Source organism: Miscanthus floridulus, chromosome 7 (genome assembly GCF_019320115.1).
Source record: "Miscanthus floridulus cultivar M001 chromosome 7, ASM1932011v1, whole genome shotgun sequence".
Lineage (NCBI taxonomy): Eukaryota > Viridiplantae > Streptophyta > Magnoliopsida > Poales > Poaceae > Miscanthus > Miscanthus floridulus.
Window position 1 is genome coordinate 12,934,518 of NC_089586.1, and position 26,163 is coordinate 12,960,680.

At 55.2% G+C, this 26,163-nt stretch overlaps 1 protein-coding gene and 1 long non-coding RNA gene across 2 annotated transcripts; one reads left to right on the forward strand and one right to left on the reverse strand.

The window, feature by feature from the left end:
* The first annotated feature begins 3,710 nt into the window (after nt 1-3,710).
* On the forward strand, nt 3,711-20,723 carry LOC136462599 (uncharacterized). Its single transcript, XR_010760764.1, has 3 exons — nt 3,711-3,826; nt 4,915-5,005; nt 20,618-20,723. It is a non-coding gene; the product is annotated as an uncharacterized lncRNA (long non-coding RNA).
* A 23-nt stretch (nt 20,724-20,746) lies between these two features.
* On the reverse strand, nt 20,747-25,914 carry LOC136465082 (uncharacterized). The gene is made up of 5 exons (XM_066463963.1): nt 25,855-25,914; nt 23,575-23,596; nt 22,644-22,870; nt 21,186-21,720; nt 20,747-20,760 (listed from the first exon to the last, which is right to left on the reverse strand). Exons 1-5 carry the CDS (start codon nt 25,912-25,914, stop codon nt 20,747-20,749), a joined length of 858 nt encoding a protein of 285 aa, XP_066320060.1.
* Nucleotides 25,915-26,163: the final 249 nt, after the last annotated feature.

Here is a 26,163-nt window from a genome sequence, read left to right on the forward strand (position 1 = left end):
CCTGGAATCTGAACTTGCTGGTGAGACGTGCATATGGAGAGTGAACCAGTTATTTTTTTTGGAGAACTCGTGGCATCTTTTTTCTGGGCCTGCTCTGTGAACACCGGAGGTTCTGCTGTCCTATCGGCTGCAAAATGTTGGGTCAAATTTGCCAGCGATCGATCTTTAGATGGTGAATTGGGAAGAAACGAATACCGAGACTTGTGTGCGGTGTCATGCATGATGAACTCGTCTCCTCCCCCGGCGCCGGCGAACATGCACCGCCGTCTCCCGACGAGCCCCGCAAGAGAGCTAGCTTCGACGACAACGCAAAACAAGTCCGTGACCGTGAGTGAGAACGAAACCGTAGGTTTGGCGCTGTGGCCTGCGGCCACTTTTTTGGTCTAGGTTTTTCCTCTCGGATAAGCACGCACATTATTAGAATGCAGCGCAGCGCGGCCACCTCTCGTTCGGCCGTCCGTGCTTGTGCACTGCGCCTACGTCGCGTGTGCATGCATCTGTGTAACAGGGTCAGTCGCGCAGCATCCGTTTCACCATCTGCAACGTCGGCGCGAACCTGGTGGTGTTGAGCCAAATGTTCTGCTCCCGCCAGTAGAACTTCGCGTTGCTGCCCTTCCTGTAGAACACGTCGGGGTCAGCGATCACCGGGTGGTCCTTGCCGTACCTGTCGTACAACGTGCTCTCCTCGGCGGCGATGCTGTACGCGACGTGGCAGAGCCCCATGTGCACCGCTGGGGCGCCGAAGAACCCTTCCCCGTAGGGCTCCATCTTCCCTCACGGGATCACCTGCACCACCACGGTGCACGCACCCAAGAACACCATGTTGGTCAACCCGGCGCCGTGCGCGCCCATGAGCAAGTCGCACGTGTCCACCTCGCGCGCCACCACGCCCATGTCCGCCCAGGACGCCGCTTCATCCATGCGCGCCACCTCGAAGCCGGCGCGCTCGATCGCGTCCATGATCGCGCCCTCATTCACGAACGCCGCCAGACTTGCATGGTAGCACGACGCTGGCTCCTGGCGACGGCAGGGAGTAGGCGGCTTGGACGAACTCGCGGAACGCGAGCATGTCGTACCCATTCTGGGCGCGTGCTGGGTCGATGTCGAAGTCGCGGTGGCCGAGGAGGCCGACGATGAGGTGGGCGCAGTGCCGCACGACGTCGCCGTCCGTGTCGAGGTCCACCACGTCGTACCGTGAGAGCGCGCGAAAGATGCGGCCGTACTTGCCGAGGAACCAGGCCTGGGCGCCGGCGCCGCCGGTGGCGAGGAGGTCGACATCGCCCCCGAAGGCCCATGCCGTCGTGAAGAGCGGCACCAGCACGTCACTGAAGCCATGCCAGTAGTTGGACGTCAGGCCACCGAGCGCGAACACCACGGCCGGCACGCCCCGGCGGACCGTGTGCAGCGGGGCGCCTCGTGGAGGCTGGACGTGTCCAGGCAAAGACAAGGGTTCCTAAGCTTTTTGACGTGTTGGGGTGTGTGTGTGGGGGTGGGGGGGGGGGGGGGGGGGGCATGGGCCCTGCTGGCCCAACCCTGGGTATGTACAGTGGTCAGCCGTTGGTGGTGGTCTTCACCTTCCTCCTTCGGCGCCATGCCGGTGATCGGGCACCTCCACCTCATTGGCTTCCAGGCGCCGCACGTGTCCCTCCGCGCGCTCAACGCTAGGTACGGCCACCACGGGCTGGTGCTCATCCGCCTAGCCTCCGTGCCCACTCTCGTGGTATCCTCCCTGGCTGCCGTGGAGGCGGTGATGCAAACCCACGACCACGCCTTGGCCTCGCGACTGCCGTGCACCTCCGCCTGCACGTTGTTCAACGGATGCATGAACGTGGCCTTCTCCGTGTACGGCGACCACTGGCGACAGGCAAGGAAGATCATGACGATGCATATACTTAGAGCCAAGAAGGTTGCCTCATACAGTGACGGCCGTGTCCAAGATTTGCGACGTGGCCGCCGCGGGCTTGGCTCTGGATCTAAGCGAGGTGCTCTACACACATAGGTATGGTTTAATTTCCTCTCCTCACATCATGATGAGTTTGCTCAACCATGCATGAACATTGTATCCAATAGCGCGGTAGAATAGTTGTTATTACCTGCATGGGCGGATCCAACGGTGGTGGGTGGTGGGGGGGGGGGGGGGGGGGGGGGGGGCTCGAGCCCCCCCTACCCATACCGGAGCTGTGGAAAACCCTGTAGAGCCCCATGAATTTTTAGGTAAAGTTCTATAGTGTAGGGGGCTGAGATTTAAGATCGAACAGTATGTGTTGTTCAGTCCCCCCTAAAATATTTTCTGGATCCGCCGCTAATTACCTGCACTTAAATTCGCCAGTTTTGTTGTTGTAGTATGTAGAAGCGCGCTCAGATCACAACATATAACACCCACGCAACACTACAGCAGACGCGTGCTTTGCCGAGTGCAATTGCACTCGGCAAAGAAGGCTTTGCACTCGGCAAAGCCTTTGCCGAGTGCTGCACTCGGCAAAGAGCTGTCGGCATATCCCTTCACGGCAAATGTTTCTTTGCCGAGTGTTTTTTGTCGGACACTCGGCAAAGCCTTTGCCGAGTACCGGAAAAGCACTTGGCAAAGATTTACACTCGGCAAAATAAAAATACGAAAAACCCAAAAATAATAGTAAAATTTTTCAAAATTTTTTTTTCGGGGGAGGCCGCCACCAGCCAGCGCCCGCCCGTCTTCATCGAAGTCGGTGCATTTTTTGCGCTAAATTCGTGGCTAACGTGGCCGACGGGATTCGAACTCACGACCTCTCCCTCGCGTGTCTTCTGATCTACCACTGCACTACACTGTTACTTGCGTCTAGATTCCGTTATCTATTCTCGTATATTATACTAAACCGAGAGTAAATTGCTTGTTTGAGGCCCTAAACAAATTCAAATAAAAAAGTGGTCAACTACAAAGTTTCATAACTTTTCGAGATCTACAATTTTCATTTAGTAAGTTTTTCCATCCGAGGTCGTTTGAAAAATTCGAATTTCAAATTTGAGAGATTCAAACGTAGTTTTGCATGATAAGATGATTTCAAATCAAAAAGTTGTCAACTACATATTTTCATAACTTTTGGAGATCTACAATTTTCATATAGGAAGTTTTTCCATCCGATGTCTTTTGAAAAATTCAAATTTTAAAATTTTCAAATTCAAACGTCGTTTTTGCATGACAAGATGATTTCAAATCAAAATGTTGCCAACTACAAAATTTCATAACTTCTCAAGATCTACAAAGTTTATTTTGGTCATTTGTTCATCCGACATAGTGGTAGTAACATTGTTCACAAATCTTATATATCTCTCTTCTACTTTCATGAAACTAATATGAGAGATGTAGATTTTATGAACAACGTTATTGTCGCTTTGTCAAATGAAGAAATGACCAAAATAAACTTTGTAGTTGAAAAGTTTTTCATTTGAATTCATTTAGGGCCTCAAAAATTGCTTTGAAAAACTGATTTGCCGAGGGCCAAAAAAAATACACACGGCAAAATGTCTCTTTGCCGAGTGCCAAAACAAAGGCACTCGGCAAAATACATATTTGCCGAGTGCCAGAAAAAAGGCACTCGGCAAAGACGCATTTTGCCGTGTGCCGAAAAATAGCACTCGGCAAAATACATATTTGCCGAGTGCCAGAAACATATTCTCCCGATCTGGATAAGGTGTCCTGTTTCTCTCTCCCAATGTCCTTCTCAGATCTGGACTGATGTTTCTTTCCGAGTAATCATAAACATATTCTTCTAACTTGTGATTCAGCAATAGGTGTCGATGTTCTGACCTCCAGGGAAGAAGCAAGCAAGCTTGATGCTTCAAGCACTAGGTATAAAAAGACATTTTCCTCATTTCCTGTAATTAGCTGTTGTGTTGATGGTTTTATGCTGCCTTCGATTTGGGTATTCAGTGGAGTAATGACGTTATTTTTTGACACAATCTCATCTTAGTATCTGAGTACTATGTCTTCGTGTCTGTTGAATTTTGGGTCATACCGGGGACTGAGATTGTACCAGACGACTAAACATGCTTTGAATTTTCTAGAGTTCTCTACAATGATGTATACCAACTGAAACATCTGAACTGGAGTATTTTAATTTCCCTTTCAGCCTTGTGTATAGTTAGGTGTTTGCTTGTCTTCTTGGTATTGGCATTTTATACAGATGATTTTCTGAGGCATTTTGTGTTTAACAGGCAGCCCATCCGTGAAGATATAATTAGTATTTATGCATTTAACAGTGGAATAGTTCAAATACGATACTACAAATTTTAGTTATTCTTTCTATTTACTATTCTGCGCAGCCTATCTTTTTACTATTGTCTGTGTACATGTACTGAACACCTTCCATACTGAACATACGTAACCTGTAAATTTCTATCATCTAGCTTGTGTTTGGTTGAATTAGATTTTAGTTGATACATGTACTAAAATGCCGCATAATTATAGTTCTAGAATTTTATCACGTTTCTTCAAATACATTGTGATAAGTGTGTTCAAATGCTCTAGTGCAAAGATTGATATACATAGCTGTGGAAGCATATTTTGATACAGAAACTGATTGCTAGAATACGTCCTCTCTGATTGCCCTTCCTTTACTGAAAATTGGCACATCTCATATGCAGATATTGTTCATGCAATCTGAAATTTAGAGCTGTAGTGATGTTCCATGCAGATAGTGTTCATATCCGGATACATATAGTGTTCATGCAATCTCATATTTAATTGTACTTTAGCGATGTTTTATATTACTTAGGGCTGTTCATGGTCTTTAGAGAATCAAGTTAATTTTAGGTGATAAGCATTTCTTTAGCATTTTGATGTAAACTCAAGATAAACTCCTACAAAGCATCTGTTTGTCTACATTTCTTGTAATTACCGACATACAGTACTATGTTCATATTTCTTCCTTCTTGCAGCAGTGAAGAAGCTAGTTTCATGAAGAATGGAGTAGAAGACATGTCTACTAGGGTGCTGATGGTTTTACCTTCACTATTTTGGTAGCATAGTGTCGAGTACCGTAGAACGGGGTACCCCGAGCGTACATCAAAAGGGTCACTTAAGTCCCATAAAAAACAAAGCTAGAAGGTAGGCCATGGGCTCATCACCGGCCACGTCCGAGCCCGCCAGGCTCTCCGCCTCGCCTCGAGCCTCGCACAGGAGGCCTCGGCGTCCTGACGCAATCTCCGCCCCGCGCGAGGCCTCTCACGGAAGGCCTCGGCAAGGAGTCCAATCTCCGTCTCGCGCGAGGCCTCATTCTCCGTATCGCCCGAGGCCGGCTTGTCCATAGCCGTCACCCCCGCCTCGACCGATCTTCCCGACAGCACGTCATGTCCCATTAATACGTCAACCACTCCCGCAATCTCAGCCGGACGATGGCTGGGCACCACGGAATGGCCGACGGGACGTGAGGTCGCATCAGCGCCATACCAGCTGAGACAGGGCACGACGGGGATTACCGGTCACTGTATCCCGACGCTGTGCCCGCGATCAGCACCCGCACTACACTGTGCCCCGCGATCCCTGCCTCGAAAACAACACGGCATGGGCAGCCTCGCCTAGGTCATCATCGCCTCCGAACCGGCACTCCAGATCAACCGCTCCCTCCAGGCCTCGGCACTCTGCACCAGGGTCTCGGCCATCTCGGGATTCACGTCTGCCGAGACCCCCCACCGCGATTCGGCCTCGGCACCAACCGAGCCTCGGCCTCGCGCACAGTCAATCCACAGCGATCCGCACCCTGACCGCCGCACCCGCTCCGAGGCAGCCCAGGAGCTCCCATGACGTACAGGGACGGATGTGACCAGCACGTCGCCCCAGCGCTCCAAGGACGGACCACTCCGACGACCGTGCCGCCACAGGAACGGGCTACAGGGCCCGGACACGCCGCCTCTGTTCACACGACATCGTATAGTTAGCACATGTACCATCCTTGTCCTCCCTTCAGGCTATAAAAGGAGAGGACTTGGGGCATTCAGGTGGGAGAGGGACTCATGGAGAAGAAGGCCCTGTAACACACACTTCCCAGCCGCCTGAGAGCAACGTCTCAAGCAGCCCACACCTCGCCGAGACCTGGGACTAACTCCCTCTCTCACCTGGCTTGTAACCCCCTACTACAAGCACTTTAGTGCAAGGAATACAAGATCGATCTCTCAGACTGGACGTAGGGCTCGAATTGCCCGAACCAGTATAAGCCTTGTGTCTCTTTGCATCACCATCTGGAATTGGGAACACGTAGGATAAATTCACTAGTTGGTTGAGGACCCCCCGGTCCGAAACACCGACAGTTGGCGCGCCAGGTAGGGGCCTCTGCGTGTCAGTTTCGTCATCCCAGCAAGTTCCGGATGGCAGACCCCGAACGACCATTGCATCTCGGCACGGTGGTTTGGTTTGGGAGCCTAGAGTTCATGTCTCTAGGGCATGAGTACGACATGGTACTCCTCACCCCTCGAGCCCCACCAACCAACGACGAAGTCACGCACCGGCAGCCCAGGCGCAGGCGGCGCCCGGGTGGCCGCTCTCGCCATGCCCGCCAGGCACGACGCGAGCAAGATCACCCCGACGCTACATGAATCCAGGGTGGCACGCCGCTCCCCGCCGATATCCTACGGCCAGCTGTTGGCGCAGGGTCCCTGGCTGGGGACCTGTTGAGCCTGAGCTTGGACAAAGAAAAAACGCCGGTGGCACACGGCGATGCCCAGTCATCAAGCTCCACTCCACCACTCCCTGAGGAGCCAATTCCGGCGGAGCAAAGTCCGGCGACGGCACCATCCCCATATCCCTTTGGGTTGAGAAATGCCGCCGCCTCTTATGCTTACGCTTACGCTGCCGCTCATGAGGATCCCTCAGGATGCCGCCAGCGCTTCGCTCTCGACCTGGACACCCACGCCGACTCCTCGGAGGAGGACGAGGCATGGCTCGGAGCGGATTTCTCTGGACTCCACGACCCTAGAGCTATGCGCCGTTTTTTGGCCGCAAGCGACTACTGCTTCGGCTGCTCCGACTCCGACGACGAGGGCACCTACGACCCCACTCGCGAGTGTTTCCACGTCGGGCTCAGGATTCCGAGGGTGGGCGAGGAGGACGAGGGGGCAGGTAGCCGTTCCCTGCTTCGCCCGGGTATAGGCGCCGCCACACCTCCGCGCATTGTCCTGCCGGCAGCACGGAACGAGAACCCCGCTCTTGCGCGACCTCAACGTCCAGACCTGGAATAGCTCCGTGAGCTCTAGACTAAGGTCGAACAAGACTGACTTCTTCTACAGCAGCTTCAAGACTCTCTCGAACAGGAGCAGCGAGGTCGCGGTGATGGCGGAGGAGCCCGACGGAGGGCCCGTGATGTACATCATCGCATCCACGACGACGAAGGGAGCGAGCAACCCCCAGTCTTCAATCGCGCTAGCCAGAACGTCGCGGCTGTGGCAATGTTGGTCCGCGCGATGCCCGAGCCTTCTACCATGGAGGGGCGGCGGGTCCGCGGCGAGCTCCGAGAGCTCCTAGAGACCGCCGTGGTGCAGCAGGCCGAGAGTTCCGCCTCCCGACGGCATGGGGGCGCCTCAAACCTGCCCACAGCACCAGCCTCGGCAGGATAAGGAAGCTTTAGTTTGTCCCGAGCCCTGCTCAAGCACCGATAGCCCACAGGGTCCCCTGCTGCTTGACCGCCTCAGCAATCGACGCGAGGTGCAGGGAGACCATGAGGTAGGTCAGCAGGCGACGACGCCACAACAACGAGGGGCCCGCCCAGGGCTACCACCCACATCGAGGCTGGCCGCTATGACAGCGAGGAGGACCGCAGTCCTTCTCCTGAACTGCCAGGCCCTCGGGTCTTCAGCAGGGCCATCCGCGCTGCTCTTTTCCCAGCCCGGTTTCGGCAACCAGCCAATCTCACGAAGTATAGCAGCGAGACCAACCCCGAACTCTAGCTTGCCAATTACATGCCTAGCCTGCCAGCTAGGTGGCGCGGACGATGACCTGCTCATCATCCGTAACCTTCCCTTGCTCTTGTCAGACTCGGCGCGAGCCTGGCTCGAGCACCTTCCTCCCTCACAAATCCACGACTGGCGCTGACTTGGTTAGGATCTTCGTCGGGAACTTCCTAGGGCACATACGTGCGCCCTGGGAACTCCTGGGATCTTAAGAGCTGTCGCCAGAAAACCGGACGAGTCTCTCCGAGACTTCATCCGGTGCTTCTCCAAATAGTGCACTGAGTTGCCCAGCATCGGTGACTCGGAGATCAGTCCTAGGCTTTCCTCTCCGGCACCACCTGCCGAGACTTGGTTCGAGAGTTAGGTTAGGAACGTGCCGCGCTCAGCTACCGTGCTCCTCGACATCGCCACCAACTTCGCCTCGGGTGAAGAGGCTGTTGGGGCCATCTTCCCCGACAGCGACACCAAGGGTAAGCGGAGGGACGAGGCCCCCGAGGCCTCGGCCTCCCACCTCCCCAAGAGAAAGAAAAAGGGGCGCCTGGGGAAGCAGGAGGTCTTGGAGGCCGATCTGGTCGTGGCCGCGGAACGCAAGAATCCCCGAGGCCTCAAGGGCCCTAGGCCTTTCGACAACATGCTTAAGAAACCCTGCCCTTACCACCAAGGCTCGGTCAAGCACGCCCTCGAGGAATGCTCCATGCTGCGGCGTTACTACGCCAGGCTCGGGCTCCCCGACGACGATGCCAAGCAGAAGGGCACCGGCGACCGGGACAACGACAAGGACGACGGGTTCCCCGAGGTACGCAACGCCTTCATGATCTTCGGCGGACCCTCGGCGTGCCTTACGGCGCGGCAGCGGAAGAGGGAACACCGAGAAGTCTTCTTGGTCAAGGTGGCCACCCCTCGGTACCTAGACTGGTCTCGGGAGGCGATCACCTTTGATCGAGACGACCACCCCGACCATGTTCCGAATCCCGGGCAGTACCCACTGGTTGTCGACCCGATCATCGGCAACACCCGACTCTCCAAGGTGTTGATGGATGGAGGCAGCGGCCTCAATATCCTATACATCAACACTCTGGAGCTCTTGGAAATCGACCGGTCGAGGCTCTGAGGCGACGTCGCACCCTTCCACGGCATCGTGCTAGGGAAGCGCACGCGACCCCTCGGGCGCATCGACCTTCCCGTCTGCTTCAGCACCCCCTCCAACTACCGCAAGGAAGTCCTTACCTTCAAGGTAGTCGGGTTCGGGGGAACCTACCATGCCATCCTGGGGCGGCCGTGCTACGCCAAGTTCATGGCAGTCCCCAACTATACCTACCTCAAGCTCAAGATGCCAGGCCCCAGTGGTATCATCACGATTGAGTCCATGTACGAACATGCATACGACTATGACGTCGAGTGCATCAAGTACACCGAGGCTCTTGCGGAGACCGAGACCCTTATCGCCCACCTCGACCAACTCAGTGGCGAGGCGCCTGACTCCAAGCGCCGCGCAGGGGCGTTCGAGCCCGCGGAGGCCATCAAGCTCGTCCCGGTCGACCCCGCCTGCCCCGACGACCGGGCGCTGAGGATCAGCACCACCCTCGACATCAAATAGGAAGCCGTGCTCGTCGACTTCCTCCGTGCGAATGCTGACATATTCGCATGGAGTCCCTCGGACATGCCGGGCATACCGAGGGAGGTCGCCGAGCACGCCCTTGGACATCCGGGCCGGCTCTAGACCGGTGAGGCAACGCCTGCGCCGCTTCGACGAGGAAAAAGCGTAGGGCCATCGGTGAGGAGGTGCAGAAACTCTTGGCAGGCCGGGTTCATCAAGGAGTGTCCCACCCAGAGTGGCTTGGCTAACCCCGTGTTAGTTAAGAAGAAAAGTGGGAAATGGAGGATGTGTGTAGACTACACCGGTTTGAACAAAGCCTTGTCCAAAAGTCCCCTTCCCATTACCCCGAATCGATCAGATCGTTGACTCCACTGTGGGGTGCGAGACCCTGTCTTTCCTTGATGCGTATTCTGGTTACCATCAAATCAAGATGAAAGAGTCCGACCAGCTTGCGACTTCTTTCATCACCCCATTCGGCATGTACTGCTACGTGACTATGCCTTTCGGCCTCAGAAACGCAGGGGCCACGTACCAGCGGTGCATGACCTAGGTCTTTGGCGACCACATTGGGTGGACCATCGAGGCCTATGTGGATGACATTGTGGTCAAGACCAGAAAGGCTGGGGATCTCATCGATGACTTGAGGATAGCCTTCAAATGCCTTAGAGAGAAGGGCATCAAGCTCAATCCCGAGAAATGTGTATTCAGGGTCCCCCGAGGCATGCTCTTGGGATTCATAGTCTCGGAACGCGGCATCGAAGCCAACCCAGAGAAGGTCTCGGCCATAACCAGCATGGGACCAATCAGAGACCTCAAGGGAGTACAGAGGGTCATGGGATGCCTTGCGGCCCTGAGCCGCTTCATCTCCCGCCTCGGCGAAAAAGGCTTGCCTCTGTACCGACTCCTGAGAAAATCCGAGCGTTTCTCTTGGACCCCCGAGGCCGAAGAAGCCCTCGACAGACTCAAAGCGCTGCTCACGAATCCTCCCGTCCTGGTACCCCCGGCCAAGGATGAGGCCCTCTTACTCTACGTCGCCGCAACGACCCAAGTGGTCAGCGCTGCCGTAGTAGTAGAGAGGCAGGAAGAGGGGCATGCTCTGCCCACCCAACGACCTATTTACTTCATCAGCGAGGTGCTCTCCGAGACCAAAACATGCTACCCCCACATCTAGAAGCTGGTCTACGCCGTAGTCCTAGCCCGGCGCAAACTACGTCACTACTTCGAGTCTCACCTAGTGACTGTGGTATCATCTTTCCCCTTGGGGGAGATAGTTCATAACAGGGAGGCCTCAGGTAGGATAGCCAAGTGGGTCGTCGAGCTTATGGGGGAAACCTTGACTTTTGCGCCTCGAAAAGCGATCAAGTCTCAGGTCTTGGCCGATTTCGTGGCTGAGTGGACCGACACCCAATTACCACCTGCTCAAATTCAGACGGAGTGCTGGACCATGTACTTCGACTGGATCCCTGATGAAGACCGGGGCAGGTGCGGGTCTGCTCTTCATCTCGCCCCTCGGAGTACACATGCGCTACATGGTGCGGCTCCACTTCGCCGCCTCCAACAACGTGGCCGAGTACGAGGCCCTCATCAATGGCTTACAAGTCACCATCGAACTTGGGGCACGGCGTCTCGACGTCCAGGGCGACTCGCAGCTCGTCGTCGATCAAGTCATGAAGGAGTCAAATTGCCTCGACCCCAAAATGGAGGCTTACTGCAAGTTGGTACGTCGCCTAGAAGACAAGTTCGACGGTCTCGAACTAAACCACGTCGCGCGGAAGTACAACGAGGCCGCCGACGAACTGGCAAAGATGGCCTCGGCATGGGCCCCGGTCCCCCCGAACGTCTTTGCCAGAGACCTCCACAAACCTTCCATTGACTACACCTTGGATAACAGAGGAGGGCCCACCTGTGGAAACCACGGTGAGGCTCGACGCCCCCTCTACTGCCGAGACCCCCTCGACCGAGCCCGAGGTCATGGAAGTCAACACCGAGCCTCCGCAGACCGACCAGGACGCGGATTGGCGAATCCCGTTCCTCGATTGGCTTGATCGGGGGGAGCTTCCTAGCGACAGGACCGAAGCCCGACGGCTTGCACGCCGAGCCAAGACTTACGTCCTCTACAATGACGAATTGTACAGGCGAAGTCCCTCAGGTGTCCTCCAACGATGTATCACTGCCGAGGCGGGCCGAGCCCTGCTTTGGGACTTGCACGCAGGCGCCTACGGGCACCATGCGGCACCTCGGACGCTCGTAGGAAATGCTTTCCGCCAAGGGTTTTACTAGCCGATGGCGGTCGCTGACGCCACCAAGCTAGTACGCTCCTGCGAAGGATGTCAGTACTATGCTCGACAAACACATCTCCCGGCCCTGGCCCTCCAAACCATCCCCATCACATGGCCGTTTGCCGTATGGGGGCTCGACATGGTCGGGCCTCTGCAAAAGGCCCCCGGAGGCTACACCCATCTGCTGGTATCAATCGACAAGTTCTCCAAATGGATCGAGGCTCGTCCGATCAATCGAATCAAATCCGAGCAGGCAGTGCTGTTCTTCACTGACATTATCCACAGGTTTGGGGTTCCCAACACCATCATCACCGACAACGGGACACAGTTCACCGGCAAAAAGTTCCTGACGTTTTGCGACGACCACCACATCCGTGTGGCCTGGTCAGCCGTAGGACACCCAAGGACCAACGGCCAAGTAGAACGTGCCAACGGCATGATCCTACAAGGCCTCAAGCCAAGAATTTACAACCGGTTGAAAAAGTTTGGCAAGAAATGGCTCGCCGAACTCCCATCGGTCATCTGGAGCCTAAGGAACACTCCAAGCCGAGCCACGGGGTTCACGCCTTTCTTCCTGGTCTATGGGGCCGAGGCCATCCTCCCCACTGACTTGGAATATGGTTCCCCAAGGCTACAAGCCTATAACGAACAAAGTAACCGCACCACCCGAGAGGACGCCATCGATCAACTGGAGGAAGCCCGAGACGTCACGCTACTGCACTCGGCTAAATACCAGCAGACCCTACGGCACTATCAGGCCCGGTGCGTCCGAGGCCGAGACTTGAAGGTAGGCGACCTGGTGTTGAGGCTAGCACAGAGCAACAAGGGCCGCCACAAGCTGACCCCGCCATGGGAAGGACCGTAGATCATCGCCCAAGTACTGAAGCCCGGGACCTACAAGCTGGCCAACGAGAAGGGCGAAATCTTCACCAACGCTTGGAACATAGAACAACTACGTCGCTTTTATCCTTAAATTTCCAAGCATTGTATATATTTTTTCTCGGAATACAATTAAAAAGCGTTCTTTAGTTGGTCTAATCTTTCGAGAAACGCCCCCCCCCCCCGAGCCTGTCGTGGGTTTCGACAATACGATAACACGGTAAGGGAGACTCGGCTCTGCCTCGGCAGAACCAAGCCTCCCTCGGGGGCTAGATGGGGGACTCCCCCTAAGTCCCACGCACCATTCTTCAGTCGTTTTTCAAAAAAAAAATCCTACGCCAAGTCTCCAGCATGCTCTGACGAATCGGTTGTAAAAACCCCTCGGACCAAAGTCTGTTTCCTAAGCGAGAGGCCGGTGGAGTTGTGAGACGGCCTACGCCTCTGGGCTACGGCACTCTCTCACTACCCCTCGCCCACGGGACGGCTTAGGCTCCAAGGAGGAGTTTTGCAAAAGAAATCTGATCAGAAGCAACAGAGGGCAGAGGCTCGGAAACACGAGAAAAACAACTAAGAAACACAAATACTTCAAAAAGAAAGGCCTCGACAGCCACAAGCGTTACGGTACAAAGATAATTCCTACTCTATTTTTACATGGCCCCTTGGGCCCAGGTCAAGGCTCAGGGCCTCCAGCATCGGTAGATGGTAGGGGAGGGACCACCTCCTCTTCGAAGAGCGTCGCCAGCGCCGCGCCAGGGCCTTCCGCCGCCTCCATCAGCTTCATGACCGCCGTGTCGGCCTCCTCGTCATCATCAGGCAAGACATAGCCATCACTGATGGCTGGGAGGTCGACGCCAACGTAGTGAGAGGAGATGACGGCCAACGCCCGCTTGACACCTATGTGCAGCGCTCCTCGGAGCCGCTCGCGCATCTGGCTGCTCAGCGCAATCAAACGGCTCCCAAGGGAGCTGCCTGACTGAACCCCTTCGACCTCCAAGGCCTCGCAGGCGAAAAGGGCGGCACGTTTCAACGCCTCGTGCTCCCCGATCTCGGTCTCGAGCACCGTCTGCACCGCGCTGGAAGCCTCGGCTGCCCGAGTAACCTCCACCTCTGACTCTGCACCACGGAAAACAGAATGAGGTCAAGCGAGGGAAAAAAAACAACCTAAGTTAGGGGCGGAAGCCCACGGAACTCATCCTTGGCCTTCTGCTCCCAGCGCCGGGTCTCGACCTGACATGCCTCGGCTTTCTCCTTCTAGCGCAGGGCCTCGGCCCAGGAGGCCTCGGCCTTCTCCTTCAACCGCTGGGCCTCGACCCGAGAAGCCTTGGCCGCCCTGGAAGCTTCACTCCCCAGCTCTACGTCACACAAGGAAGTTAGGGAGCGAACATAAGGAAAAGAAAACAAAACAAGGGGAATAAAACTCACCCTCGACCGTCCCCCTCCAAACCACAGCCTCGGTTTGCGAGGCCTCAACCGCCGTAAGGGCCTCGTCCAAGGCGCCTTTCATCAGCCGGTGCGCACTCTCCTCCGCCCCCAGCTGCCCAGCAAGGGCCTTGCCCGAGGCCATCGCTTCTTCAGCCCAGGACCTGAAGGCATCCCGATCACTGGTGACGCGGGTAAGCTCCTCCTCCAACTCCATGACCCGCGCCGTCAAAGGAGCGACTTGCCCCTGGGCTGTGACCACCTCGACCCTCGCATCGGCACAACAAAGCCAAAGGTCCTCCACCTCCGCGCTCCGCGCCACCAGAAGCTCGTTGGCTCCTGCAAGTAGGCCCCTTTGCCGCTGGAGCTGGTCCTAGATGTCCCTCTCCCGCTGGAGAAAGACTGACTTCCCAAGGGACTGGGTCTCGAGCTCCTAGGGAAGCAGAACAGGGGTCATTGATTGCAACAAAACTCAGAAAAACACAACGTCACAGGAGAAAAGAAAATGCGAACCTGGGCGACTCCGGGCAGTTCGTCGGCCACCACGGACAACGCCGTCCGAAGCGACCGTTCTGCCAGCTCGCGGTATTGCTCGAAGGTGTCCCAGCGCCCGCCCTTGGCTGCGTCCTCGAGAGCGAACAGGGGCTCCCCCTCAGGGTCATCCCGGCTCCGCCACAGTACACGCGGGTGCTCCCACCCGCGAGGCTCGGGTCGCACCCGCACGAGGGCCGAGCTTCCCTCGCCCAAGGTCGGAGCCGGCTGTTCCACGGCGCCGGTCTCCTCGGCGTCAACCACCCCCCGCGCCTGGGAAGTATCGTCGGAGGAGATCGGATAGACCTCCGCCTCCCGGGCGCTCTCTCGTAACAGCAGCGGGCCCTGAACCAAGGGCGCCACCAAGGCCTCCGCCGCCTTCATCTCCGCCTCCTGGGCAGACGGCCTCTCCGCCATCACGTTGGCCTCAGTGATCTCGGGGGCTCCAGCCTCCGCGGTCATGGCCTCGATGGTCTCGGGGGCTCTGGCCTCCACCATCATGGCCTCGGTGGTCGCAGAAACACCGACCCCCGCCGCTGCGGCCTCAGCGGTCTTGGGCGCCCTGGCCTCCGTCGCCCCAGCCTCGGAGACCCTGGGGGCCTCGGCAACCAAGGGCACACTGGCCCCATCTGACTCATGAGCCTCGCCCTCGCGGGGTGGAAACACTCCCTCCCCCGTCTATGTTGGGGTCGCCTCGGCAGCCCCTCCCTGGGTGGCCGGCTCCTTCTGGTCGGCCCTCGCCGACGCCGCGCCGCATTGTATAGCGGCTTGTGCCTCCGCCACCCAGTGGGCGGAGGAGCCGGGGCTCGCCTTGAGCGCCTTAAGGGGCGCTAAGGGAAGCTCGTCCGCAGGCCGCTTCCGACTAAGGAAAAATCACCTACAGGGTCAGTACGAGACCAAAGAGCAAACGAAAGGCACTGCGACCCCACAAAAAATACACCTACCTTGAACGGGGCGGCAACCGCTTCGCCACGGCGACCCTCGTCCACAAAGGCGGTGGCGGCGGCAGAGGCATCGCCTCCGTGTCCATCGGTGCCGGCCAGTCCTCAAAGGACCCCGGCGCCCCGTCGGCCCTCTGCGGGGGCGGTTGCGTCGCCTCCGCCGCCACTTGTACCACCACCGCCGTCGAGCCCACCGGGCTGACGACGCGTTTGCCCAACGCCCGCGCCTCGGGCGTGTCGGCCTCGGCCCCGGAGCGGGCAATCGCCGACCCCGGGTCCGCTTCTCCTCCTGCTCCCGGGAGTGCCGGGCTGCTTGCCAACGCCCCGGGCACCACCTCCACTACGTCAGGAAGGTGGTCCAGGGGACCTCGCCCCACCTCGCCCTCGTCATCCCCGTCCGAGGCCTCCGTCGACAGCGACGGCGACGGGGATTCCTCCAACGGGAGACCATCCTTCCTTTGTTGACGGCGGCGCTTATCCAGCTCCTCGCACGTGAGGATTTGCTTTGTGCGCTTCGCCGCCTTGGCGTCTTTCCGTTTCTTCTGCGCGTCGGTGTGCGCTCGGTTGATCGCCCGCCGCCTCGCGTCCTCAGGAATGGGCGGCGGAGAGGAGCACACATCCCTCATCCCCTGCAGGAACGACAAACACGCATAAGGGAACAAGGGGTAAGGGGAGACTGAGGAGGCTCGGAGGCTACAGCGGCACATGACTTACCAGCGAGAGGAACCCCCGCGACGGTCGCATCACGATAGGGGTCAGGTTGCCGCCCCTCAGCTTCGCCTCTACCATCTCCCCCACCCGACGAAGAATTTCCTCGTCGGAAAGGGTGGAGGAGGACATCCAGATGCCCTCAATGGGCTCACCCGGCTTCATCTCGAACAGCCGCCGCCGCCGAGCCATCAGCGACAGCACCCTCCAGCGGTGGAAGGCGGCCATAACCACAGCCACGGTAAGACCATGGCCCCGCAGCCTCGCCAGCCCCTCCAGGAGCGGCTGCAGCTTGGGTTGGTCGTCCTTCGGGACGCCGTACTTCCATCTCTCTGGGCAGCTCCCCACAATCCACCCAGTGTAAGGGGGAAGTCCTCCGTCGTCGTTACGAAGGTAGAACCAGCTCGTGTACCACCGGTGATTGGATGACGCGAGTTGGGCCAGGATGTAGAGGTGCTAGCGGTCTTGGCGCACTCGGAGAGTGCAGCCGCCGGCCCTCATCGCTTTCCTCGTACCTGACGTACCCGTCGGCTTGGTGGTGTGCCTCGCCCAGAATAGGTGGAGCCACAACTCCCAATGGGGAGCAATCCCCAAGTACCCCTCGCAGACGGCAACAAAGATGGCCGCCTGTGCGATGGAGTTGGGGTTGAAGTTGTGGAGCTCCACGCCGTAGTAGTACGGGAGCGCCCGCATGAACCGATCCACCAGGACGCCAAGGCCACGCTCATGAAAGGAGACGAAGCTCACGACGTAGCCATCGTGAGGCCTCGGCTCTGGCTCGCCGTATGGAGCGATCCACTCCGGCCTGCTAGGGTCCATCACCGGACGAAGGAGTCCACCATCGACGAGCGACTAGAGCGTCTCCACGATGACATCGGAGGGATCCCAGGGGTCCACCTCGACAACAACAATGTCGCCGGCCATGAGTGCGATGGAGGAAACGGATGCGACGGTGGGTTTTTCTTTTTCTCCCACGCTCTCGCTTTTTCTCGCTTTCTCCCTGGCTCGCTCTTCTCCCTTCTTCTTCTCGGCACCCGCTGCTCTAGCGACGGCTCGATGGAGGCCGAGCTAACACAGGCGAGGTAAGGTGAGGAGGGGCGAGACTCTTCGAGTATTTATGCAGGGGAAGGCGAAACGAACGGGCGATGAAATCGGGGAAGTTTCCCCCCCGATCCAGCGCAGTTAACCACGAGCCGATTTCGCCGGCCCACGCGCCCACTTCTTTCTCATTAAATGAGAGAACAGTTACGTCCCATCCACCACGTCACGCTCGGCCACTATGGCAGCAGGCGTCGTTTCATCTCCCCAGGAAACCGCCGCAAAAGGCACGCCACCCATTGCTGAGCCAATAGGGAAGATATTCCCCCCGGCCTATTCCATTCATACGAAGGAACCAGGCTCTGAGCCTATTATGGTCCAGGGGTTCGAAGGCTGGGCCCCAAGGGGTTTCGACAGCCGCCCTAGGACAATAGAGTTAGGGACGACAGCGGGCGAGCCTATACGGGGCCGAGGCCCAAGCGAGCGAAACGCTTGGGACGCCCTAAGTCGTGTCCGAGACTGGCAGGAAGGTCTCTGAATGGGATCCCACCATAGGGAGGCACCGAGCCACCGAGGCCCAGTGAATGGCCTCGGCACCCACTAGAGAAACCCTCTGGTACTCTTGGAGTGTGTCTCTGGACCGCTAGCCGTCCCCTAGCGAACAGGGCATGGGCCTCCACTCGGACTTACCCGATAACAGCTCACCGGAAGTGCCAGCGCTTGTGCCCACCGAGGGTAGCCTGGCACATTCCACCCCTCCTTCCGAGCGAAAAGGAAGCGTGAGGGTCGCACAAAAAAGTCAGGGGAACCCCCGACGGACCTCTCGCCCTGTGCAGAGGCTAGGGGGCTCTTCCTACAATCTTGCCGAGACCTAGCGACCCCGGCTCGCACTCGAGGGGGCTCGGCAAAACAACCCCTCCTTCCGAGCGAAAAGGAAGCGCGAGGGTCGTACAAAAAACCAGGGGAGCTCCTAACGGCCCTCTGCTCCGTGCGGAGGCTAGGGAGCCCTTCCTGCAACCTCACCGAGACCCCGTGACCAAGGTTCGCGCCCAAAGGGGCCTCGGCAAACAAACCCTCAAGCGCGAGGGGCGTATAAAAAAGCCAGGGGACCCCTGACCGCCCTCTTGCTCCAGGCAGAGGCTCGGGGCTCCTCCTGCACCCAAGACAAAGACAAACGGTCTAAGTCCGTGCTAGGAGTTTCATTACAAATACGATAAAGGGCACCGAGCCCGTTACGGTCCAGGGGTTCGAAGGCTGGGCCCCCAGAGGTTTCGACAGCCGCCCCAGGGCAACAGAGTTAGGGACAACTTCGGGACGAGCCTACGAATGGCCGAGGCCCGAGCGAACAGTCGCTCGGGGCGTCCTAAGTCGTGTCCGAGACCAGCAGGGAAGTCTCCGAATGGGATCTCACCGTAGGGAGGCACCGAGACACCGAGGCCCAGCGAACGGCCTCGGCACCCACTAGAGAAACCCTCTGGTACTCTTGGAGTGTGTCTTTGGACCGCTAGCTGTCCCCTAGCGAACAGGGCATGGGCCTCCACTCGGACTCACCCGATAACAGCTCACCGGAAGTGCCAACGCTCGTGCCCATCGAGGGTAGCCTGACACATTCCACCCCTCCTTCCGAGTGAAAAGGAAGCGCGAGGGTCGTACCAAAAGCTAGGGGGACCCCTGACGGACCTCTCGCTCCGTGCGGAGGTAGGAGGGCTCTTCCTGCAACCTCGCCGAGACCCCCGCGACCCGAACTCGCACTTGTGGGCTCGGCAAATACGATAAAAACTCCTCACTCAAACACGAAAACAAAAAAAGCCCCTGGAGGAGTAACTCCACTCTTCCAGGGCCTCGGGGGTTACACCCGGCGGGTGCGCTCGCGCGCACCCACCGAAACCTCAAAAAACAGAACACAACCCCTACAGGAGCGGCTATAAACCAAGCCTCGGCAAACCCTCAGGGAGAGTGCACGCACTCCCCCGGAGGCTTGGGGGCTACTGTCGGGTACCGTAGAACGGGGTACCCCGAGCGTACATCAAAAGGGTCACTTAAGTCCCATCAAAAACAAAGCTAGAAGGTAGGCCATGGGCTCATCACCGGCCACGTCCGAGCCCGCCAGGCTCTCCGCCTCGCCTCGAGCCTCGCACAGGAGGCCTCGACGTCCTGACGCAATCTCCGCCCCACTCGAGGCCTCTCATGGAAGGCCTCGGCAAGGAGTCCAATCTCCATCTCGCGTGAGGCCTCATTCTCCGTATCGCCCGAGGCCGGCTTGTCCATAGCCCATCACCCCCGCCTCGACCGATCTTCCCGACAGCACGTCATGTCCCGTTAATACGTCAACCACTCCCGCAATCTCAGCCGGACGATGGCTGGGCACCACGGAATGGCCGACGGGACGTGAGGTCGCATCAGCGCCATACCAGCTGAGACAGGGCACGGCGGGGATTACCGGTCACTATATCCCGACGCTGTGCCCGCGATCAGCGCCTGCACTACACTGTGCCCCGCGATCCCTGCCTCGAAAACAACACGGCATGGGCAGCCTCGCCTAGGTCATCATCGCCTCCGAACCGGCACTCCAGATCAACCGCTCCCTCCAGGCCTCGACACTCTGCACCAGGGTCTCGGCCATCTCGGGATTCACGTCTGCCGAGACCCCCCACCGCGATTCGGCCTCGGCACCAACCGAGCCTCGGCCTCGCGCACAGTCAATCCACAGCGATCCGCACCCTGACCGCCGCACTCGCTCCGAGGCAGCCCAGGAGCTCCCATGACGCACAGGGACGGATGTGACCAGCACGTCGCCCCAGCGCTCCAAGGACGGACCACTCCGACGACCGCGCCGCCACAGGAACGGGCTACAGGGCCCGGACACGCCGCCTCTGTTTACACGACATCGTATAGTTAGCACATGTACCGTCCTTGTCCTCCCTTCAGGCTATAAAAGGAGAGGACTTGGGCCATTCAGGTGGGAGAGGGACTCACGGAGAAGAAGGCCCTGTAACACACACTTCCCAGCCGCCTGAGAGCAACGTCTCAAGCAGCCCACACCTCGCCGAGACCTAGGACTAACTCCCTCTCTCACCTGGCTTGTAACCCCCTACTACAAGCACTTCGGTGCAAGGAATACAAGATCGATCTCTCAGACTGGACGTAGGGCTCGAATTGCCCGAACCAGTATAAGCCTTGTGTCTCTTTGCATCACCATCTGGAATTGGGAACACGCAGGATAAATTCACTAGTTTCATGAAGAATGGAGTAGAAGACATGTCTACTAGGGTGCGGATGGTTTTACCTTCACTATTTTGGTAGCATAGTTTTTGAATTTTTTCTGGATGTTGATTCTTGTGAACTTATACCTGTCATTAGTCTCTTAAATTTTACATCTTCATTTCTATGTCCATGTGGTTATTATGAGAATTATGTTGCCAGGAGCATGATATGCATCAGATATGGTGTACTAAGAGTGTTTTGTATGACAGCTATTAAACTCAAATATGCTGAAAAAAAATTATTATTTTTTCTTTGGAAAATAGGTTTGCCGAGTGTAATTCCCAGAAACACTCGGCAAACAATAATGGTATGCTGAGAAAAAAATATTTTTTTCTTTGGAAAATAAGTTTGTCGAGTGTAATTCCCAAAAACACTCGGCAAACAATAATCCTTTGCCGAGTGTATTTTGAAAAACACTCGGCAAACTACTTTTTTTGCCGAGTGCCAAATTTGACACTCGGCAAACCATTTGCCGAGTGCGTGATAAAAAACACTCGGTAAATAGCTGTTTGTCGACACTGTAGATGTCGTGTGCTATTTGCCGAGTGTTACACTCGGTAAAGCCTTTGCCGAGTGTTTTTTGGTCTTTGCCGAGACACTCGGCAAAGTCACTGTTTCCGCTAGTGCTCACACCATCTCTCTGAGGCTTGAAAAACATCTGTCTACCAGCAACAACGTGATCACCTTGCAATGCCTTCGCACAAACCTTGAGCCGCTCCACAAGATATTCAACAGATACAACAGAACGTGAAAGCGTGATATTTCTTCCATGACCAACAACAGACACTTTATCATCCCCAGAATCAAGCAAGATGACTTCCGCGCAACTTATGCTGGTGGTACTAGCAGTAAACTTCGCACGGAAACCACTTGGCCATTCCCCACTGGTGATTCGCAAAGCGATTGTTGCCTCGAGCGAATAAGTCATAGAGCCAAGTCCAAACTCCAGTGTGCTAAGCCTGCTATGGTACTCCCTTGTAAGGTGGTGTGAGAGAAAGCCCTCATAGTTGATGTAAGTTACGGCTAGAAAACTCAAGCATTCATCCTTCGATTCAGTAGCACCTTTAACTTTCAGATCAACCTCAAAGGTTGCAGGGTCGGACAACACAACAGCACGTGAAGGCCCCGTCAGATTCAAATACGGAACCTATATGCAGAACCATTTAACAGATACTAAGTAAACTGGAGTGAAACAAGAGGTTATCAGCATATAATAATAAACAGTGTAGAACAACAAAAAACCAGCATTATCAACACAAAAGTGCACAACAGAAAAAACTACATAAAACTATTTGTTCCATGAGAGGAAAGGGTTAAGTCCACTTTTGGCCCCTCAACTATTCGCCGGGTTCGTATAATTTTGATCCTCAACTACAAAATCGTCTAATGTTGGTACCTCAACTGTCAAAACCGTTCACTTCTAGCACTTGGGCGCCGACGGGGCTGTTTTATCCAACGTGGAGCGGATTTGACCATGCAACACTAGCGTTGACCACCACATAGGGCATCGGCCTCCATCTCAATATGTGGGGCCCATATATCAACCAGTCATACCCTCCCTCTTCCTAGCTAGGGGCTTGCCATATAGCTGACACAGCGTGCATGTGCTCCCTATATTATGGAACTCCAAATGTGTTGAGAAATTAAGTGTCAGTTTGATTAGTAAGTAGTTATTTGCTTCTCTTATTATTACCAAACCCACAAACATATAACCGGCCAAGAGATTGCAGATAAAGAAACTCACAGTGTGTACTACATAACAAGTTCTAAAAAACATCTAAAAGAATGGATTGCCACGTATAACACGCTCTCCTTCCTCTTCATGTCAAATAAGCTGGACCTTGACGGAACTAATTGGATTAATAGGGTAGTTCAGTGTGGCGGAACCACAGACATAGAAACATCCCGGAGGCACACACGCTGCTGTGGTAACAGACAACACTTTGGGTAGACAGGAAAGTTGATTGGGGGGGTGGGGGGGGGGGGGGGGGGGGGGTGATTCCCTGGTTCATCAAGCAGCAAAGCAACAATCATGACACTGAATGGCAAGTAATAAGAAACAATACAAACATCTTGTGTAAGAATTTGGCAGTTATCTCTCGAGCGATCGAAGATCATGTTGCGATTTTGATCAGCACAGTCTCGTATAGCAACCATTCCAAACACATGGAGGGGCCACTGTAAGCCGCCCCTTATCCTTGCGACTTTGAGTGAAAAGATCTGCAGCGTAGTCGGTTGGCTAGCCCATTGCGGCCATTTAGGCTTCTTGAACGTGAAACGCTTGTTACCGATCTTTGCTGCAAGTGGATTTAAATCAAGGGTTAAGAAGCAGCGGCAATGCTTAACGACACATAAATATGGTATCTCAGCTATTTTTTGGTCAAGCAAGCTCTGATATATCCTAGGTAGCACATATACAGGGAATGACTGGATCCTTACACAAACTTGAAATGTATCCAGAAGCAAGCAAGGAAATCCTTGCCAACTGCAAACTGAGTCGAGGGATGGAACCAAGCATCCATATTACTTGCTATAAGCTTGCTGGGCAAGAGCACCTAGCTAGGCAAAGGAACCAAAATACATATCAGTCCCCAGTCAGTAAGACCATAGGCCTGTTCGGATCCACATGGCTAGTTACAAGTTGGGGGCTAAGAGTTAGCCCAAATTAGCTGTGGTTGGCTAGCTAGTTGGCTAACAACTAATTGAAGACATGGCTAAAAACTAGTCCACATATTAGCCATTTAGCCCTCTTGTTTGGAACTTTGGATGCACTATAGCTAATTTTGGCTAATTTTACCTAGCTAGCAATTAACTCTCATATCCAAGCAGCCCCTATATGTTATTAAACCATGAGGCGATAACGGCCATTAGGACCGACCGAGGTACCAATTTTCAAATTAAGGACAGGTTCCAGTTTACAAATTAAGGTCAGGTTCCAATTTGTACAAATTAAAGATAGGTTCCACGGATCTGATCTGATCGGAGAGAGAGAATAACTCACTGGTGTCTTCGAAGCAAATAGCCTGTTCCAGGTATCCCTAAACTGTCTAGCGTTGGCTTCGTTGTCATCAGCCTCGGCGAGGTAGTCGTCATCATCTTCCTCTTCTTCTGCCCGCGCCGTCTTTTCCGCTGGGTGAAGCGCCACCGTCTCATCCTCTGTCGGCGAAGGAGTAGGGCCATTGTGGTCATCAGCCTCGGCGGCATAGTCGTCATCTTCCTCTTCTGCTCGCGCCGCCTTTTCCGCCGCGTGAAGCGCCACCACCTACTTCGCTTCCGCTTCCGCTTTGATGGAGGGCGTCTCAATCTCCATCGTCGACGCCGACCTCTGTTGCGGGCGTAGGAAACCCTAGGTCGATGCGTAACTAAATGAATCGGATGCACCAATTGTGGTACCCGGACGTCCGGATCCTTGTTCTCACCAACGCGGATTTGGTACCATACCCACGTTCGGAACGCTTGTTCCCTTCATTCACTGTCCGGAATGTCCGGAACGCTCAGTTCCCTTACCTCTGTCTCCGGCTACCCCAGGCAGTCACGGCCTGATGGGTGACGCCCACCGACAAAGAACAAGGCTGCCGATTCACTCGACTCATGCGCCTCCAGCCCTTTCTTCAGCATGTTCGCTTGGTCGTAAACGATCGTGGATTATAAGCCAGAATAGTATTTTTTTCTCACACCAAACCAGCTAACAGTAATAATCCACGATCGTTTCAGCCGAAACGAACAGGCTGCTTATCCCTCTCTTGTGACTTCACCGTCTCTTCTTCTTCTTCTTCCTTGCATCTTTGCTAGTTTGGAAGAACGTGTTGATTCCATAGATAGACTAATTGCACCACCCATTCTGGAATTTGGATGTTTGTTTCGTGGGTAGATTCCGTGTACAGTAAAAACTATGCACTAAAAAACCAGATCGACTTACATTTTGGAACTATGAACTTTTAATCTTCGGTACGCCTAGCGCCCATGTCCGGACGCGGTTCTGACACCTGCGCTGCTTCCCGCATCCGCATCCTGACTCACGCCCCATGTCCCGCCCCCAGCACCCGCGCCCCGCACAATATAAGGTCCAGTTCGAAACAACAAGTGCGGGCCTAACATCTATCGGCAAAACAAAAAAAAATAATGGCAAATATCAATATATTACAAAGTATAGCAGTATAGACCAAGAATCATACTTGTTGTCTAACCATCACATGAAAAGCGATATTCTTTTAGCATTCTTTTAAATGAAATCTTCAATGATATATTCATAATCAATCTTCTTCAGCATGCCATTCTCAAGTGCTATTAATGCCATTGCATTAAGTCTTTCTTGTATCATTGTAGTTGGCAAGTTGGAACAATTACACTAGATCAATTTGTGTACAAAGACAATACACAAAAGATTATTAACTAAATAAAATAGGGGGTGGGCATGGAATTTTCTAGGCGGTGATCTCTGCCTAGCCGTCTCCGATCGATCTGGATCTGGCCGGTAGCCGGCTGGGATTGCGACTAGGTCTCGACTCTCTAGCGACGAACAACGGCGAGGGCGAGGAACAAGTCCAAGCGACGAAGCCACCAAGGATTACGAACTTAATTACATGAAGAAGAATCGCCGGCCACAGACTTTTCTCCAGAAGGAAGTAACAGGTCACGAACTCTCACGATCGTGGACTCGTGTGGTGCTTTTCTCTGAAGGAAGTAGCAGCCACGTTTTTGGGCCTGTAGCTGATTTACTAATTAAAACAAAGCCTAAAATTATTATATATACTTAGGATACTTAGCAAATTTTGAGGCCCATGAATTTTGGGGCCCTGTTCCATCGCACAGCCCGCACGGGCCCGAGGACGCCCCTGGCGCCGTGCAACACCCCAATCCACTTTTGCAACATCCAGAGTAAACCGTTGCAACATACTTCTAAAAACAGATGAAACATTTAGAACATACAGCTGAAACACAATTGCAACATGTGCAACATCCCGATCTACTTTGAAACATCGAGATGCAACACTTGCAACATACAAAAGAAGACAGATGAAACACTTGAGATATGCGTTTCAAACACTTGCAACATACATGTACAAAAAAATAGATAAAACATTGGGAATAGACGCTTCCAACATACGTGCACAACCATTGCAACATATGCAACATCCTGATCTACTTTTGCAACATTCGTATGAAACAATTGAAACGTACATCTAAAACAACTGAAACACTTGAAACATGGGCTTGCAACATGTTTGAAAAGCGTACAGAAACACTTGAAACACAACATCGCCGCGCGGCCACGACCTACCTGGTAGGCAACTGTGGTGGTGCAGGATCGCTGGATGGTGCGCGCCCGCACACCCGCCATGCCCGTCATCGGCCGAGAGAGAGGAGACACTGCCGGATCTAGGGAGGGCGCTGCCGGCCGGGGTAGGGGAGGGTCAGCGGCTTGCTTGGATCTCGCCAGGGTGGGGTAGAGGGCCACCGGATCTGTGGGTGTTGGGCGCTCCCGGTGGGTGAGGACACCGGGGTAGGGGGAGGGGCGCCGCTGGGGTGGGGGAGGAGGCTGCTGGGGTAGGGAGGAGGACGCCGGGGTGGGCAGCGGATGGGGGAGGAG

Excerpts from the sequence above, each read along its gene's own strand:
- LOC136465082 (XM_066463963.1), bottom strand. The coding sequence starts at position 25,914 with ATGGCGGGTGTGCGGGCGCGCACCATCCAGCGATCCTGCACCACCACA. Across the intron at positions 22,871-23,574 it reads TATTTGCTTCGAAGACACCA|CAAAGATCGGTAACAAGCGT; the intron begins GTGAGTTATTCT and ends ATCCACTTGCAG. Across the intron at positions 21,721-22,643 it reads GCCAAATTCTTACACAAGAT|GTTCCGTATTTGAATCTGAC; the intron begins GTTTGTATTGTT and ends TTCTGCATATAG.